This window comes from Zootermopsis nevadensis, unplaced genomic scaffold, assembly GCF_977971745.1.
Source record: "Zootermopsis nevadensis isolate Lab colony 2312 unplaced genomic scaffold, Znev_1.0 Znev_ptg000001l, whole genome shotgun sequence".
NCBI lineage: Eukaryota > Metazoa > Arthropoda > Insecta > Blattodea > Termopsidae > Zootermopsis > Zootermopsis nevadensis.
The window spans coordinates 20,586,639-20,605,235 of NW_028259133.1; the positions used below are offsets into that span (position 1 = coordinate 20,586,639).

At 37.2% G+C, this 18,597-nt stretch overlaps 1 protein-coding gene across 3 annotated transcripts in view; it reads right to left on the bottom strand.

Moving 5' to 3' along the window:
* The window catches only part of rk (G-protein coupled receptor rickets), a 189,644-nt gene that overhangs the window by 150,710 nt on the left and 20,337 nt on the right, over window positions 1-18,597 (bottom strand). For 2 of the 3 annotated variants that reach the window (XM_087346008.1, XM_087346005.1), the window contains exon 1: window positions 13,149-13,544. The exons of the other annotated variant lie outside the window; for it this stretch is intronic. In XM_087346008.1, the coding sequence (XP_087202134.1) occupies window positions 13,149-13,429 (281 nt within the window). In that variant the 5' untranslated portion in view covers window positions 13,430-13,544. Of the gene's footprint in view, window positions 1-13,148; window positions 13,545-18,597 lie in introns of those variants that run through there. 3 annotated transcript variants of the gene reach the window in all.

Consider the following 18,597-nt stretch of genomic DNA (forward strand, 5'->3'; position numbering starts at 1 on the left):
ACTCTGGAAGGAATAAGTTGTGGTCTAATTTGAAATACGATTCCAAACTTTTTCTGAAGGGTCTAGGAAAACCACGGAAAACTTTAGCCGGTGTCGGAACTGAAATTTAAACACAGAACCTCCCAAATACGGATTACCAGCTACTCAGCTGCGACCTTAGATATACGAGAATTGGTACAGACTGAAGCAAGATGAGTGTTACTTTAATGTTCACTTTTGTGTTATGCTTCAGACAACAGACCAATTTATTTCCACCTGCGGGAAGGCCCCTGTTAAAATGAAATAGATGGAGCTTCGGCATTGTAAGTTGAGGTGACTAATCTTGTCTCGAAACAAACCCCCAATCATACCAGCATGAAGCTCAGGTTTCCAAGCTATTGAGCTAGATGTTATGTATTCCTTAACAAATTACATTTCTATGCCTCAGCAGGGATGCTAGGCGGTCCCCCTGTACGCCCGCCAAGACAACAACAAACATACAACAGGCAAACACAGATCAGTTTTTCGCGGAACATTCCTTTGCTTTAGCCGCGAAGTTCATTCAAATCAAACACGTACGATCTCCGATTTGAAGCTTTGGACAATGGGGGACAGAGAGAACATTTATCAACTTAAAGACTCAACTCAGGCAGAGGAAATGTTCGTAGTTCATATTCCAATGCCGTATTTTCCTTCTTGGAGCAGTATCTTTTCAGCTTAATTATCTTATTAACCCTTTCAAGCCGAATAAAGATCAGATTTGGGAAGGATTACAGCAGGGTAACAGAATTTTGATTTCATAATGGATGTTAAAATGATAATAAAGCCACGTTAACTAAGAGAGAGAAAGAGAAAGAGGAAATTGGTGGGGGAGAAGTGAGAGACACTTCGATATCTGGGGGGGAGAAAGAGCATCTTATAGCTAGAAGGTCCCCAGGCAATGCCCGCTCGTCCTTCTGTTAAGGATAAAGTAAGAGTGAAGGCGTTAGTGTGATGATTGGCATAAAAGGCGGAATTTTGAAATTTTGTATAAGCGAAAGCTGAGGCTATTAATTTGGAAGTTTAATACATAATTTAGAAGTTCCTACTGAGGGGAGGGGGGTAAATTTTGACGGCGTTAAGGGGTGGTAAATTTTTATTAATTTAAATCGGGAGGGCTGCATGAGAAGCTTGCACTAAATAATATTTAAGAATTCAGTCCGTACCGCAAAGAAAACATTACACTTCACCATTACGAAGATCAACTGGTTAACGCTGTTTATTGTTAGAATCATACGAAATACAAATACAAAACGAAGAGTTATTGGTTTTAAAAGCAGATGGTACGCAAGGCTGCCATCTACAAGGCTGTGACTAGTGACAGGGATGTCCAACCGATGTTAATTAGTCAGAGGCTTGAAAATGTATCTCTAAACCCATCAGGTTACGAACTGGGGAACAATACCGCGGGTTGCATCGCGGTCTCTTCATGACAAAATTAGGCCTAATATAAAGCCGATAGAAAACTATTATCATTTACCATGACTCAATTTTAAAACCGGTATGCTTGCAGTCAAATTCAAATTTGGACTGATATCCATTTTTTTAGGGCATGAAAGATCATTTCTAGAAAGCAAGAGGTAAAAATTAATGTAACATCTCACTTTAGGTCATAGGGAAAAATTAAAGTTTGAGGACACAGTACGGAACACCTCACGTTAAATGACAAGGCATTTGATTTAGCAGAAATATTTCCACTTCTGTGTGAATAAAAAAAAATACACATGCCCAACTTCGCGACTATAAAGTTAAAAATTGAAATAAATTATCTAAATATATCAAGCAAGCGTTTAACTTTCTTATCGTGGCAAGAAAAATAGCGAAAATTACTAAATTGTAATCGCATATTCGTAGAGACATCGCAATTTTTCAGTCTACTGTATAATAATTATAATTATCAGTGTATGGAGTATATATTATATGAATAGGGAATAATTTTCTGCCGAATGACTGATAATTATGAATAATGACCGTCGATTATGTAAAATTCTCGTCTGATGGCTTTGTGTAGTCGCCGGTTGCATTATTCAAAACCGAATTTTCCACTTTTACCGGTAACATATACGTCAGTTACATACATACGTACATTCATGTAAGAAGACGAGAGGGGGCAGATAATGTTAATTACACATTATGGGCCGGCATACGTCAGCCATGGGCCATCACACAATAAAACGGTCTGTAACGCCCTTGGTCGTGGGAGTTCCTTGTTCAAAACGTGTATCCATTTCGCTAGAACTCTTGACAAATTATATTATTAAATCAACGCATAAAATGTCTTTATTTGCAGCTGAACGGTCTCCATGGCGATCGAATTACAAATTACCTCGAATTATCAAGCGCTGATGTGCTATTAGGGGAACACTTCCCACTGATTACCAACCAGGCAACGCGTTCATTGCGTGTGGTAGTTAATAATAGTTCTGGGACAATATCTGAAGTAATTACAGGGGCCACTTGCGGCTAAAACCAACAGCAATTTAGTCCCGAAAATCTGATGACGCGTGTACAAACCACACGTAAATCTTCTCTACTCTCTCAGCTGTATTAAGGCCCGTTCTTTAATTTTACGCCGTCACGCTAATATAAATCACATTAATAGCTATGGTCAGAATCACTTTGAATTTTCTCTTTCATAAGCAGCAAATTTTTAGAAATGTAGAAATGCTGACATTGGAGGATTCCGAGATTTTGATTACGAGAAGAACAAATAGATTCCTCCTCCCGCCCACCCCGCGCCGACGGGTATAAAACGAAAATCACACACACAGCGTCATAAATATTATCCCAGAAGGCACAAAATTCCTTCACAGCATTGCCATGGCAACGGCGTACCGACACGCACACAATTTTCACAAGAATCTTCCGGTTAACGATCTGCCGACTGTTTCTATGGCTGTGGATTTAATTGCAAATAGATTCAAGTAAAGTATCGTTTCGAGGATACAATCCTGAATCCTTTCCACAGTTAACCCTTTACAATGGTAACTATATGCACCACCTGTTTTAAAATTCAATATTTCTGCATTTTACTCACACAGAGCTTTTATAGATTTCTTACAATTCTTAGAATAAACAAGGATTATTTCTAAGATGATATAGTTGCGTCATATCGTGAAATTTAATTAATTATTCGGTTTTTGTCCGTCTAATCACAATTCGTATATAAAATTTACAATTAAGATAATTAAAATATCATTTTGTGTTCCTCATCGAACAATCGATTTTAAAAGATGTTCCAATTGTAAATCGATTGTTCGATGAGGAACACAAAATGATATTTTAATTATCTTAATTGTAAATTTTATATATGAATTGTGATTAGACGGACAAAAACCGAATAAACAAGGATTATTTCGCTAACAGCATTAAAACAACTAATGTTGTAATGGAGACGTCCTGTGATCATCTAAGACGCATGACCTCTCCAAGTTTAATTTTGTTACTCAGATCCTGTGGTTTAAACGGTAATTTCGAATAAGACAGACCCCAAAAATATATTCATCATCTGCTCAAACAAATCGAATGGCAAATTTATCTCGTTTATAGATGTCATGTTTTATCACCACCATCACATTCAGCAGACTTACGTCAACCATAATTTTCTCGTGGGCCGCCTAGGAAGATGGCACAAACTACAGAAACCCTCAGAGATGAGGTCAACACACAAGCAGAATTTGGATCAACGCGAACCAAATAAATAAGGACAATAAAATACATGGGAGACCAAGTACCGTATACAAAATTGGCTTTCACAACGAAAAGCAATAATATACAAACAGATGTGGGTAAAGGAAAATGTATTTCCAGGAGACTTTATTACGAGGCGCGTCCACAAAGTAAGTTTCCCACTCGTCCCACAGCTAGCAAACCTTATATTGCGCAAAGCGACTGTGCGTACGTGATAGAGCAATGACGTAGCATGGCGCATGCACTAACGGTACTTCCCGCGTTCTCACAGTAGCATCGTTGCAGCTGTTGAAGATGGAGGTTCTTATTCCAGCTCCCGCCGACTATGAAGTGCGGTCAGTGATAACGCTAGGCCGCACACGGCTCGACGGACAGCAAGTCTCCTGCAGGAGTTCAGCTGGGAGGTGTTTAATCATTCACCCTACAGCCCGGACCTCGCTCCCAGTGATTTCCATCTTTTCCTACACCTCAAGAAATTCCTGTCCGGTCAGCGTCAGCGTTTTGAGAATGACAGAGAGGCGGAGATGGTTGTCACACAGTGGTTCCAATCCCAGGCGGCAGACTTCTACGACACAGGTATTCAAAAGTTTGTCCCACGGTATGACCAATGTCTCAATTCCGGTGGCGAATATGTCGAAAAATAGCTGGACACTTGCTGTATCTGTTGCAATAAATATTTCCATGAAATTGTGTATTGTTTCTGTAAACGGCCCCAGGGAAACTTACTTTGTGGACGAGCCTCGTATATACAAGTGTCTGCGCATACATTCGCTAGTCAGCTGCTCGGCATATCACGTGGGCGAAGTTGCCATGGTAATGCTGCTAAGGGATTTTAGAACTAATAAGATAATAATGATTATAATTATAAGTATTTTACATCTCTTGACGGAAATTCCCTTCAATGATTAATATTCTTCACAAAATATTATTATGACGATAAAATAAATTAGATCGAGATGGACAGGCTATGTAGCACGGATCCGGAAGACAGGAAATGCACATATATTTTTGGTCCGAATATCTGAAAGGAAGGTAGCACTTCGCAAATAAGATAATATTAAAACAGATCTTAAACAGGATATGAAAGTGTGTACTGGATGAAACTGGCTTAGGACAGGGTACCAGTGGCGGAATATTCTGTTTATGCTAACAAACCTCCGGATAATTTATCGCGTGGAATGTCTCAACTGACTGAACGACTATCAGAAAAAATGTATAATGTTCAGTTCCTTCATACAGACAGACTAATGTCTTCGAGGTTATGATGAGATTTTAAAGTAAATCTGACTGAGAAAGTTGTGTACTGCCAACACACAGGCCATCTTTTGTTGTTGTTGTTTTTTGTTGTATTTATTTACAATGCTTGAGTGGTGAGATTTAAACGAGAAAAATTCTATGGCACTGCTCGTAAAATGTTTAGCCTTGCATCCGACTTGGCTACCCTTACGTGGCCTTACAATAGCCATCAGCTGCTGTGTACACCCACTAATATAAGAAAAATGCACTAAATCAATAGCCTTTAGTCTTTGAAAGTTCAATGGATGGCCGCTTCCTCTTAAAAACGTTCTTGGCATTCACTCTGAAGAAATAATGACGAGTGTAGTTGAATAAAGATATCTGTCTGGCACATCTAGACGTCGGTTTATCTACGCTGTTTCTCGAACATTTATCTTACGAAATCAATTCTGAAAGTACTCTTGTTATGAGTAGATTTAACAGGAGTGTTAGTGTAGGAGAACAGCGCCCTTTAAAACTGCATTCTAAAGTATTTTCTGCGTTAAGTTTATAAAAAATTATTCTGTTTCTAAGAACAAAGGTTTGCAAGTTGAGCTGCCCGCCTAGTCGTAATGGAGACTCATAGTTTCAATTCTAACTCTAGTATATGAAACATTTTCGTGCCAGCTTGCGCTGTATTTAACCTTTTAAAGCACAGCGATAAGTATATGTCCCACCTGCTTCAACCATCAAAAGTTCTTTCGATTATCGTCATAAACATCGATTATTTCCTTAAACAGCGTTAACCAGTTGATCTTTTGTAATGGTGAAGTGTAGTGTTTTCTTCGCGGTACGGACTGAACTCTTAAATATTATTTTACATAAGCGTTCGGATAATGTAAGACACAGCACAGCTAACTTTTCTGTGACAGGACGTTCTGAAGGGAACGAGATAAAGGCACAAGACAGATAACGAAAAGGAAGAAGGGAGGATAAAAACGATAGGGCGGACAAATTGAAGCAGTGGGAAATGAATACGGAAATAAATTCTGCCAGAATTAAGCGGAAGATACGGAAACAATCGATTCAAGAATGACTGAAGGCACCTTCAAACACATCCCTTTTTTTAAAATTCAATCAGGAGACATGTGGACCACTGGACCAAAACGTAGTTGAAACGCAGGGCGTTTTGTAGAAAATTAAGATATGTCTAGTTATGTGTGATAAAAACTTTGTCTTTCGGATGAGAACTACGTCGAATATTCGTTGTTTCGACAAGCATTGCATTTGCCATCTTCACGATGTCTATGTAGTGAGGTTGAGTTCTGAAAGCCTTATATAGGGAAGGCAGTGAGGACTACAGAATTCGACCTACTAAAAACACACCTTGAAAACGGCATCTACAATGTCTGTCGAAACGTCTGTTAACACGAAAGTCGAAGTTGGACTCCAGATGCTAAAATCTAAAGACGAGAATTAATGTGTCTTTTATTTACGACTTAGATTTATTTCAATGTTTACTTTCTATCAATGCATTTGAGTTTAAACACGTTCCAGTAGCAGTATGCATGTTAGCCACAGAGAGAAACTTTTACTCTAAATGAAAGTGAATTAAAGTTTTGGAAATGATCCATATAGATCAATTCATTGTAACAGATCCAGAAATCCAGGTCATTTAATACATTTTTTTGCATGAGACCTTTCATAGTTCCCGTTAAGACTGTGAGCTTTTTTTAAATTCGATGCGTCACATCCGTTTTGCGTAACTATTCAACCCTGCACATTTGTGTGACACGTAATAAACTTCTTTAAACGCGCCTGGAATAAACGCATAAGAATTTCAAGCATTCTTTAAGCGTCTTCGTAGTTTCGGGTTGCTTCGATTTATAATTCTGAAAATCTAAAGTGTTTGGAATTAGATTTAGAAAAGCTTTTGTCTTACCTTCACGACGCAAGAAAGTTTATGATCTATCTCATTTTAAGTCAAATTTCTCAGCAACAAATTACTGCAAAAGACGCACGTTTACAAATTTTGCATTAAACAGCAACACATGAATAAATCTCAACGGATACAAATAAAACACGCAGAATTTGGTTCGTAAATCACATGCGACGTCTAGAAACAGAGGAGAGGACAAATAGAATTTATTTAAAGTTAACCAATAGCGTCTATTGAACGTTCCTCAGAAAAACTGGGGCTTTAAAATTGTTTTGTATTGATGACTCTTTGAGAAGTCACAGAATTCTTGCTTTAATTTGGGGGAAAAATATATACCTTTATAGCTCCAATCCTCATAACTTGGCATTCGCGCCCTTGTTCGAACTGTGTGGGAGATTCCTCATTTCGGTAAACACTGAAACGTGACAAATTATGATTAATGACCAGAAACAAATTAACACCGAGATAAATCCTCTGACTTCACGTCCAAATCTTAAATCGAATGTCATGACCGATTCCATACCTCCAGTATTTTATAAATCTGACGTCATTTCCGGCGAATCTGAAACACGTGACCTGCTCTACCTGAGTCACTGTTAGGCTGAAAGGACCATAAACTAACTTTAACTAATCCATGTCCGAAATCGACACAAAGGTGACGTTCCTCGTCATGAATCTACCTCAGTAAAAGGCGATGTTAAGCTGATAGCCTAATACAAGGATTTATCGCGTAGCGGTTTACGTGTTCCTTGGACATACTGTCACAGAATTACGACTTGGAACGTTTAAACATTTTTGTATATTTAATAATAGAATACCTTGTCAAAAATCAAGCTACACATAAATTCATTTATTACTGTATTATATTTCACTATTAACATACCAGCTGTGATCATGAAGGTAAATATTACGTCTTTAAATACATTCATAAAGAGTGAAACCCCTCGGTTCCTTTATCAGTGTTACCTTATTTATTTAACCCTGAAGATGGAGACAGTATGTTCCACCGAAACTTTGGTATATACCTACGAGTCCACATGGCATTGCATCTGAGATTGACGTTAGCAACGGGGGAGGGGGGTACTTACAATCTTCTAAGGACGAGTTGTTATGTAAATCATTTTGAACGTTAATTTTACAATGGCTTACTAGCAAATAAATCAACTGTGTGGCGTTTACGAGGCATATATAGGTTAGAAAACGTAACGCATCCTTTGAAGTACGTAAACTTTTAAGCTTTCTCAGACGTTAAGTAAAATAAACATGAGAGTTAAGTCAAGAAATGCAGTATATTTTTCATTCTACTTTCTTTCGTCAACAACTTATGATACCGTGGTTCGTATCAGGAATGGGATAAATTACATCCGACCATAAACGAAAACGAAAAGGGGCTATTAACTTATTTGAGTATTAAATATTAACTTGAATATATATTTATGTATGTGTAATCCACATTTTTGGCATTAGTTTACAACACAAATTAATATTTCAATTTTATGATTATAATGACATTGGTAATGTTTGAAACTTCTTAATATTGGCCTAACAATTACAGATATTTATATCTGTCGCGTCAAATTGTTCTGAAATTATATGAATTAGTCATAGAATCCTACCTAATTCACGTATAAAATTTTCAAGTCTTGATAATATGGACAGGAAACAGACTATTTTTGAAAAATACATTCTGTGCTTCGCTTAGTTGTCTGTTAAATGCATTGCAAACTTCTATATACTTGTGGCATACATCATCACAATAAATTTCTGTGGATTATAAAAAAAAATTGGATTTTTACATAAATTGGTAGCCATGTTAGTCTATTTAACAACAGTAAACATAAATTATCTGACACAATCCGGTCTGCTGATTAGCAAGACATACATATCGAGTTCATCACGCCAGAAAGACGTGTCAACATATTTGCATAATTAAAGATACTTTGTTGAACAACATAAAATAGTTGGATGTTATGTCATGCCAGAAGGGCGTAATCCTGATCATGCTTTACACAGGAATTAAAACACTTATATTTGGGCGTACGAACACTAATAATATTCATTTGTCAAACGAAGTAAGTGTTAAGAACTCAGTCTTCTATAAATCAGTAGTCCTATTGATACAAACATCTTACATGACGTCCTCCTTGGTTTTAAAGAAAAATTAATCCAAGTTCAAAACTAAAGTAGAACTGACGTTAATGTTTAAACTTCATCTAACAAATTATTTCTCAACAAGTTTGTACCCTTTCTCATACTTTTTACACAAACGTCAAATAAAAGTTTTAAAGTTAGCTATTTTTTTAAATAATTTAAATATAAATAAACAGGCTCAACCACCAATGATTATTGACATTCCTAAAACACGAAATGAACACGATTTTTAAAGCACTTTGCACCCACGTTCGTATGTGTGTATAAAGTACATTATAACGTCTACAATTACATAACCAATTATATCACCGACATGAATAACACTATCAAACATTAGTCACTCTGTTTGCTGATCGTTCAACGTTTATAGATGAATTTCAGTTAATTTTCCTGTATCAAATCATCGGGTGTATCCGTAAAAAAAGGCTTTGTACCTCCACAAACACCAAATAATTGATAAACGTGTGACAACAGCAAACATATTGCCACTAAAATCATTTACACTGACGCTGAAATCACGCGACCGTCACGTGTGTCCATGGCACTTAAACAAGTAACTTAATAAATAAATTAGTCCAAAAATTATTTTATTTGTGAGGGGGGGGGACTATATTAATAGGTCTTTGTATATAAACGGATATCAACGTTCCTGTGATGCTACAGGGACGCTCCTACCGTCAAACCCCGACGGCTTTTCACGGTTGCACTGACTAGAGAACACCCTGTATAAACCCTGAAGTTGATCAACCGTTTATCAGACACTGAGATACCATACTCTATAATATCTATTTTATATGTCCAATGTTGGACTTTAACGAAAGATTAAATTATTAATTATTTTTAATACTGATTTCCAAATTTGCTTACAATAGCAAAATATCTTCGTAAATAAATCGTAAACCGTTACGGACACAAAAAACAAATTAAATCACTGTTTTTTGGGGATGGCTGTTAGGGGCAATACCCTGTCACTTTACGATTTTGATCACTAAATTTCGGCAATATGACATATTGAAAAATACCTTTGAGACAGCAGAAACAAACACGTTGTACAAATATGTTTTCACAGACTGCTAGCTACAGATACATTACAAAGCTTCAGAAATATTTGCAGCCAACCAGTCAGTCACATTGCTTCGCATCTGGCATTCGGGTTTTCATTCACAGAAGAATCACTCGGCGTAGTTAACATGAGAGGAAGCGAGAGAGAGAAAGTTATTCGTAAGAAAAGGAGGTTGGTAGGCGTGGCTCGAGCGATACAGAAGATGATAGGAGCTTTTATAAATAAAACGCACAGTGGCTCACTGCACATTGCTGTTCTCCCTGTATGCGTGCCTCACGTACGAAATATGCGTTTGTGCATGCAGATGTCTCCTTGGTGTACAGGATAATTCAAAACAATGTGCTTCATACAGTGATACTACCGAGTTTACGCGTGGCCCATGCGTAATTTCCGAATGAAAATTGTTACACGTTCATTTTTATGTGAGATTTGAAGTTTTCGAGTCAGCGCGGATTCATAATGAAACAATCAATGATAATATCAGTAAAAATGATTAATTTATTAACGATGCTGTCAATAGCTCTGACACACAAGTCTAATGGTAGAATGATTAATAAACTGGAAAGAACACGGATGGAAGCTGCCCTGTCCTAATTTAAGATCTGTCCCAACCGGCGCATACCGGAAAGACCTTGGACGTCTCTCTCATCTACTTCTAGGTCTCCCAAGTGGTCTCTTTCTTTCCAATTCGGAATAAATTTTGTGTGTATCATCTTCAAGAGCGGCTTGATATTTTATTGGAAACCCAATGGTAAGTATTATATCCTATCTCATTAATTAATAAACATGTATTTGTATGTTTCGTATGAACCTCACAGTGAACAGCGATTATTTCCTTAAACAGCGTTAACCAGTTGATCTTTTTAATGGTGAAGTCGTGTGTTTTCTTCGCGGTACGGACTGAATTCTTAAACAATCTTGTCTGCGCACTTCATTGTCGATATACTGACTTGAAGACGAACGTATCGCGGTCCCCGTTGCAACCGAGTGCTTTCAGTTGAAGGGGTTCGTTGCAGGCGTTTTTGACCAACTCTCTAATGCTGTAGAGAGGCGAGGTTGGTTGCCAGACCGCTGCGTGCTGTCCTATATTATCACATCCACTCGCTGACGGCGTATGACTTGTACATTGCGACACACCACACATGAGATCAAGAGAAAAACGAACTCTTTACTGACTCATGTGTACTGGAAAAGGCAACGCAACACAACGCAAATATACTCTCATTTACCGCGCATTCTTCTCTCTACATGTTTTGGCACTTTTCGGTAATCTGCAGGTTGTAGTGGGATAAAACTACACGATAAATAAAAAAATCCGATAGTAACGTAGTAAATACTGATTAAATAACACAACGTAAAAGAACAATAATATTAAAATTTAAAAAAAAATGCGGTTTTTAAATTCCTTGACATGCATTTAAAAAGCCATCTAAACTCATTTGACTAGTTCGCTGAAATATTTCGTAGCAAAATTTTATGTTATTATGTGTGCAGATAAATATTTTATATAAAAAACATAATTTAAATGCGTTAAGATATAATATTTTACTCATACAGTTTCACGTAATTTATTTACAACAATTTTAAGACACAATTATAATATTATTAGCATAAATAATAATTGCCTAAGCAATATGATGATGCGTGTAAAAATTTTTAAACTATTTATTCGTATTAATCAAACGAATGACAGTCACACTTTTTAAGCGCTTAATGATTCCTCCACTTGCAAATTATTAACAAAAAAAATTTCCAATTCCATTTCTGAATGCAATTGTCCGTTTATATTACGAGATTTGTTCTTTGCACTGCATAAATACAATCATAAATCCTAATCATACGAGCATGATAGTGCTAAGTGCAAAATTTAACGTATTTATAGCACTCTTATTACCATTATTATTAATTAAATCAGAAGAACTAACCTATTACACCGCTCTCGCGTCAATTTTGATACATACATTAGTATTATATTAACAAAATACAGTGTATTTCAAAGTCAGTATAGAAGCAGACATCACAAGCGAGTTAAAGTGAACAAACATGGTCTTCGTAATGTCCTTATGGAAGTTTAATGAATAAACGTGACGTTATTTCAGCCTACGGCTACTTTGATGTTCCGTGAAAACAGCCACACTGACTTTCGTATTCTGAACAGCCCCTAGTGACGTTACTATTTTCAGTTGGTTTACAGCTTTTTCGTTGCTACGTACATCGCATTACACAGTTGACGCAGAAAATAAACCGAATTTCCAAGACAAATACAGTATTTCAGTTCAAACACGCACTGTAAATCGACAGAGTTACAAACATCTGTTTCGTCATGCCCCTACCAAAAACACACGAACACATTAAACTTTTTCTCAACGTGATAATCCATTCAAAATAATTTAATTTCTAACAAACACATAAAATAAACAGAAACTGTAAATTTCTTCCCTACTGACAGCATTAATCTTACCCTCACACAAATATCAAAACACTATATGGTTAACCATTTAAAGACCAATGGTAATTACATATACCACCTGCTCCAACAATCAATAACTTTTTATTTTGTATTTGTGTGTTTCGATTCTTATCGTAAACAGCGATTATTTCCTTAAACAGCGTTTAACCACGTGATCTTTTGTAATGGTGAAGTGTTGGGTTTTCTTCGCGGTACGGTCTGAATCTTTAAATATTATTTAGATGCCTACGCAGTGTATTTGTGTGTTCCGTACGATTCTCAGAATAAACAGCGATCATTTCCTTAAACAGCGTTTAACCAGTTGATCTTTTGTAATGGTGAAGTGTTGTGTTTTCTTCGCGGTACGGTCTGAATCTTTAAATATTATTTAGATGCCTACGCAGTGTATTTGTGTGTTCCGTGCGATTCTCAGAATAAACAGCGATCATTTCCTTAAACAGCGTTTAACCAGTTGATCTAAGTAATGGTGAAGAGTTGTGTTTTCTTCGCGGTACGGGCTGAATTATAAAAACCATTATTTAAGACGAGGAATGGTTTCAACAGGTTAACAACCGTGTCCTAGGATACAACTTCGTTCATTTCCATAGCAACACGTTACTCACAGTTTGACAAGCGTCGTTGGTAACGGCGTTGGAACACGCGTGAAAGACACTCCTCTACACGTCAGCTCACGGAGATCAGCACTGCAGTGACATGTGTCGTAAGAACAATAGTAAGTCAGAGGGGCCACAGCGGCTGGCGAGGCGTCGGTGCCCTCTACACGCTTCAGATACGATGCTGACACCACCGCCAGCAAACTGCTGAAGACGACGACGACGATGGTGATGGCAAACACGGCTGCTGCTATATTTTGGTTCCTCGCAGTCCTGTGATGTTGCCACATACTGCGGCTGAAGAAACTTTTTTTTTGCGAAGCCACGGACGGCCGCTGGTGTCCGCGGACTTTCGCGGCCTCGTTCCACTCTCTCCGCACTGCTTGTTCACTATCAGGCCGGTCGACTTGGTATGGCTGCACTGAAATCTCTCTCTCTCTCCTCCCCCCCTCCCTTTCTTCTGCGCTGGCTTTTAACTTTAGTTATCAACCTGGGGATAGCGAGCACAGGTTGACGCTCAAGGCATTTTTCTCGTCCACGCGGGGTTTATGAACCGACCAGTCAGAACAAGTTGAAATGGCTGGCTTTCTCTTTCTGTCCCCTCCCTTTCACCCCCGCCACGCTTGCGACCACGAACCGAGCCTCGGTGCGCTGGAGAGTTGTCTCTCTCTTTCTTTTTCTCCCTCTCTCACTTGCCTCAATTTCATGTGACGTCATTGATCGGTGATCCCACAGTGGCTACCTCGCAGCATCGTTCATCAGGAGCAGATACGACACTTTGGTGTTGGACACCGAATGTCTAGGTTGGGCCACTGCTGACTGAACAGCAAGTAGGTCACGCCGGCTTCCAGTTCCTGGGCCTCTCCTCTCGTCACGTCAGCGAGCGGCCTTCGACGGCTACCTTGACTTCAGAGTTCTCATTATTTTACTTGGACGCTTATTTCGTGGTGGAGAGATCTTAACAAGCCTTGACCTCTCGCTCTCTGCGTTGCGGTGATGGTATTTACAGTCGACACTGAAGCTGTAATCAGCGAGTGTTAAGTTGGCTGGTTCTAATACTGCAAGCTTCTACGACAATACAACCCCTGGAGAATTCAACAACGAAGGTGGCACAACCCTTCAAAGTTTCCTCAATATCAAATGCTACCCAAAATCTGTACAACATAAATTCTCAGAGTGCACCCTGTAGGAATTTAATACAAATGAGAAGATATGACCTTCTCGAGAAGTTTGTCACTAAATTCCACGTCTTATATGAAACCCGACAATTCATTATCGTATTCACAAAAGCCCATCACAAGTCCTTATCCCGAGCCGAATGAATCCACTCCACAAATTTCAACTTACTTCTCCTGGATCAATCACGATATCACCCCCCCCCCCCCCAATGTCTTTAGCGTGGTTTCTTCCCTTAAGGCTTCCCAAATAAATTCTTTTTAAACAAATAATTCCAAAAATATATCCTCTGTTAATGATAAAAATTTGGTCCCTTGCGATATGTAATATATTCTGGGTCTAAATCAGATCGGAATAAAATACACGCATTTTGTTGGGATAATACAGTTACATCCACGACCTCTACAGAAAGAAATCAAAACGTTAATTGGTTACACAAGGGCACAGAATTAGCAGTAGCGTCTGTTTTAATTAGCAAAGTAAAGAAAATAATAAAATTAATACGGAAGTGACACTACACAATTATGTAAAAATCAAAACACGTTAAAAAGACGACAGCTAAGTATATTCAACAACGCTTTCCGTCCTGTAGATGTACTTAAACTATAAAAACATTCGTGCTTTAAATGATGATAATTTTCTTTTCTGATTTAATAACATTTATATTTAACGAAGCAGCATTTGGACTCTCGCCGACTTAGCGCCAGTGTTTGCTGAAGTTCTTGTAATGTTATCTATGAACGTCGCCTGCAATGGTTTGTTTAACCACCCTGCCTAACACGAGTGTATGCAAAGTTGCCGCACCAACACGGCGAACACAGAAAAGGTATAGTTCGCGACTGTAATCGAAAGACAGCGTCTGCCTTTAACGCTACGCACTTCTTGCATTCCTTGCGAGTCTCAAGATTACAGTCGCGTACTGTAGTGTTATTCGTTTGGGTCCGTCTCGATCCTCTAAAGGCCACTGGTAACAATATATACCACCTGCTTTAACAATATATAATTCTGCATTTTGTCCACACGGTGTATTTGTGTGTTTCGTACTATTCTCAGAATAAACAGCGATTATTTCCTTAAACAGCATTAACTAATTTATCGTTATCATGAAAATGTGTTTTCTTTGCAACAGAAACTAATACTTTAAATATAACTTAAATGATCTTCAACTTCAGAGGTTTACAAATAACCATAATCGTGCGTGTGAAAAATCAGAAATTCACATTTGTTATCAAACTCCTTAACATCTGGAATTTCTTCAAAAGCTGTTTTGAACCCCCTGTAAACAATCTTATTAATATAAATAATATTGTAATGCTTCAACAAGATTCGTACTCAGTTAAAATTCTAAAACCAAATCCATATTTCAGGGTCTTTTAGAAACAAATATTATTTTCAGCTGATCAAAAAATTTCTAACCGAATCACAAATGTTCCTTCCAGAAAAAAACATAAAGTCTCTCGGGTAATCAAGAAATTCCACACTAGGATTTGAGAGTTTCACGGCGGTGATCCGAAGATGGCGGTCTTAAAAAAAATCTCTTGCCTTTTGTGCACTTTTGGGTTCCGAAGGTTTACTACCGTGTTCACAAAAGCCAACCACTGGACCCTACCATAAGCCAGATGAATCCAGTCAACTCCTTCGTGAGCTATTTCATGAACATCTACAATTAAGATTTCACCAAGTGAGATGGCAGCCCTGTCACTTAGGCTGCCAAAATCTCGTCGTGAGACTGGTGATTTCAGAGGACATTAAATCATTATATTGTTTCATTTAACATTTTTGCACCTATTGGCCTATTTTAGGATTCTGAGTTAAATAAACAAATTGCAAACAGGCATTAATTTTTCAAAATCTTCAGGAAGTAAGACTATTTTGATACCTTTAGCTGCTTAAAATCTTATCTAAATCAAAATTCAGTCTGAGAGTAGGATGTTTCTTACAACTTGAACAAGTCTCCTTACGCACATCACAAATCCGAATTTCGTCTTTCCCCCCCCCCCCCCCCCCCCCATATTTTCCCAACGCCTAAACTTGGCATTTATATTTCAGAATAAAAGTTTTAAATGTTTTTCGTATCCAGACTACATACTACGCCGATCCTGACTGAACATTCGTGCCATCTAGCTTTAGCTCCATTAACCAAAGTATCTTTCTTTCGTCTGGGCATTCGTATGGCATTCCTAATAGACAGCGCTGCTAGTCATTCTGGCATCAATATCAAGGCGGCATCTAACTGGGGAACTTAAAATTAAACAATTTTTGGAGAAAAACTGCATCTTGTTTGTGGTGTATCCTATGAATAAGCAAACATATATAATCTTCTTCCTTCATTAATACTAGCCTGACTCTGATACTGTTAATGATTATGGATTCATCTGGAAGTCTTATGACGAAAAGGGCGGAAACATACGGCTTTTGGTTAATTTCTATCATAACTTGGTAGTCCCAACATGGTTCATTCTAGTCGTTATAACTGCAACTGCGGAGAGACACACATAGTTTCCCTATTAGTGTTTGGTCTATAAAATAAAATTCTACATTTTTTTTAAAAATCCCAATAAAATATTCAACTTCGACTCGTATATTTTATAAATTATGACTTTCAGACAGCCAGCACATGAAGAAGTTAGTCTATTTTGAAACTAAATCAATTAAGATACAACTGTACTGTTCAGAATTTTAAGATTTGTTCGTTAGATGTCTTCGACCTATCAGAGCCACGAATTCCTTTAAACCACATACTGTCATATCGATATTCAATTCTTAAGACAGAATCGTGTAAGTTTTTGAAGCTAAAAAAATGTTCAAACACGTTCTATACAGTTTATAGTTTAGATGCGTCATGTTTGTGTTAAAATTCAGTATATATTTATTTATTATTTCAGTCTATACACAAACTTAGTTTTTAAAATGTTGTTGTTAAAATTAAACGCTTTTCATCGTTATTTTCCTATAATTTTACAAATATATTTTCTACGACAATCTCCAAACTCATTTTCATATTAATATTAATTTCAAATGTTAATAAATTGTTTCACAGAATAATGAACAACTGACCAAAATATGCAAAATACTACGAAGATCAAAAGGAACAACTACAAAAGAAATCTACAATAACAAATAAATCAATAAATGCTTGCATTAATAGATATATATTAGTTTTAAAGATGAAAATAACAATAAAAAACCTGAGGATGACGCAATAGCATCGAAACATGTCGTAAAATAATAAAACGCTGAAATGTGACATCGAAATAACGATGAAAAGCGTTTAATTGTAACAACAACATTTTAAAAACTAAGTTTGTGTATAGACTGAAATAATAAATAAATATATACGTTCTGTACAGTTTGTTACCACGGAATGGCGAAATTAAAAAAAAATTCTGCCTCATTCTCAACGTATAAATAATTAACGCATATGTCAGAACAATGGTAGTAATAAAAATTAATATCTAATTGTCATTGCAAACGTTGGAAAGTAGCTCTTAAAATGGTTTCTGGTAGCGGTGCATAAATAGACGAGCAGGACTGCCTTTCAAATTCCTGAGGCGTAGCTCTTTGGTACTTTGGATACCATCCAAGGGGCTAGTTCACTCAAAATTGGAAGGGGGAGTGTACGCAGAATCAATATTGTGCAGTATAGATCATAACTGAAGCGGATTATACATTTTTCATTTACTTGTTCCACGCACCGATCGCTTTGATACAAATCATTATCGACCTACATTAGTTAACTTCCTTATGTCAATATATAAGATACAGCATTTAATCGCATAAGAATGTAATAAGGATAACACCAAATATTACTTCATAAGTTTGAATTATGAAATGAGTCTTTCTTATCTTCTGTAATCATTATCTGCAATGGGAGAAGTTAAATACTGAACCACAAACCAGTAGTGACAGACAAGACATTTACAGATATAAAGGTTCACATGCAGTGCCAGTTCGTCCTTCTGATAAAGGCGAATCGTGTTTAAACAATATTTAAATAAAACACGTCTCGTCTACACGACAACGATTAACTGTTCAGTGCTCTTAGGCAACGTTAAACTCATAAACACACTCCGTGAGCAAAGTAAAGAGTCAATGGTTGTTTTAAAAGACGATCTCAAGAGCTGAACTAGATATGACATAACTTAAGAGAGCGAGTTTTGATAAAACCCCTGTGAATGTCGAAAACAGACAATGTTTTACCATATATAATTCACACTTTTCCTAAAATTTATTAAGCTAACTTCTGTAAGGTTTAAAAAAGTTTAAAAGGCTTCACTCGCCC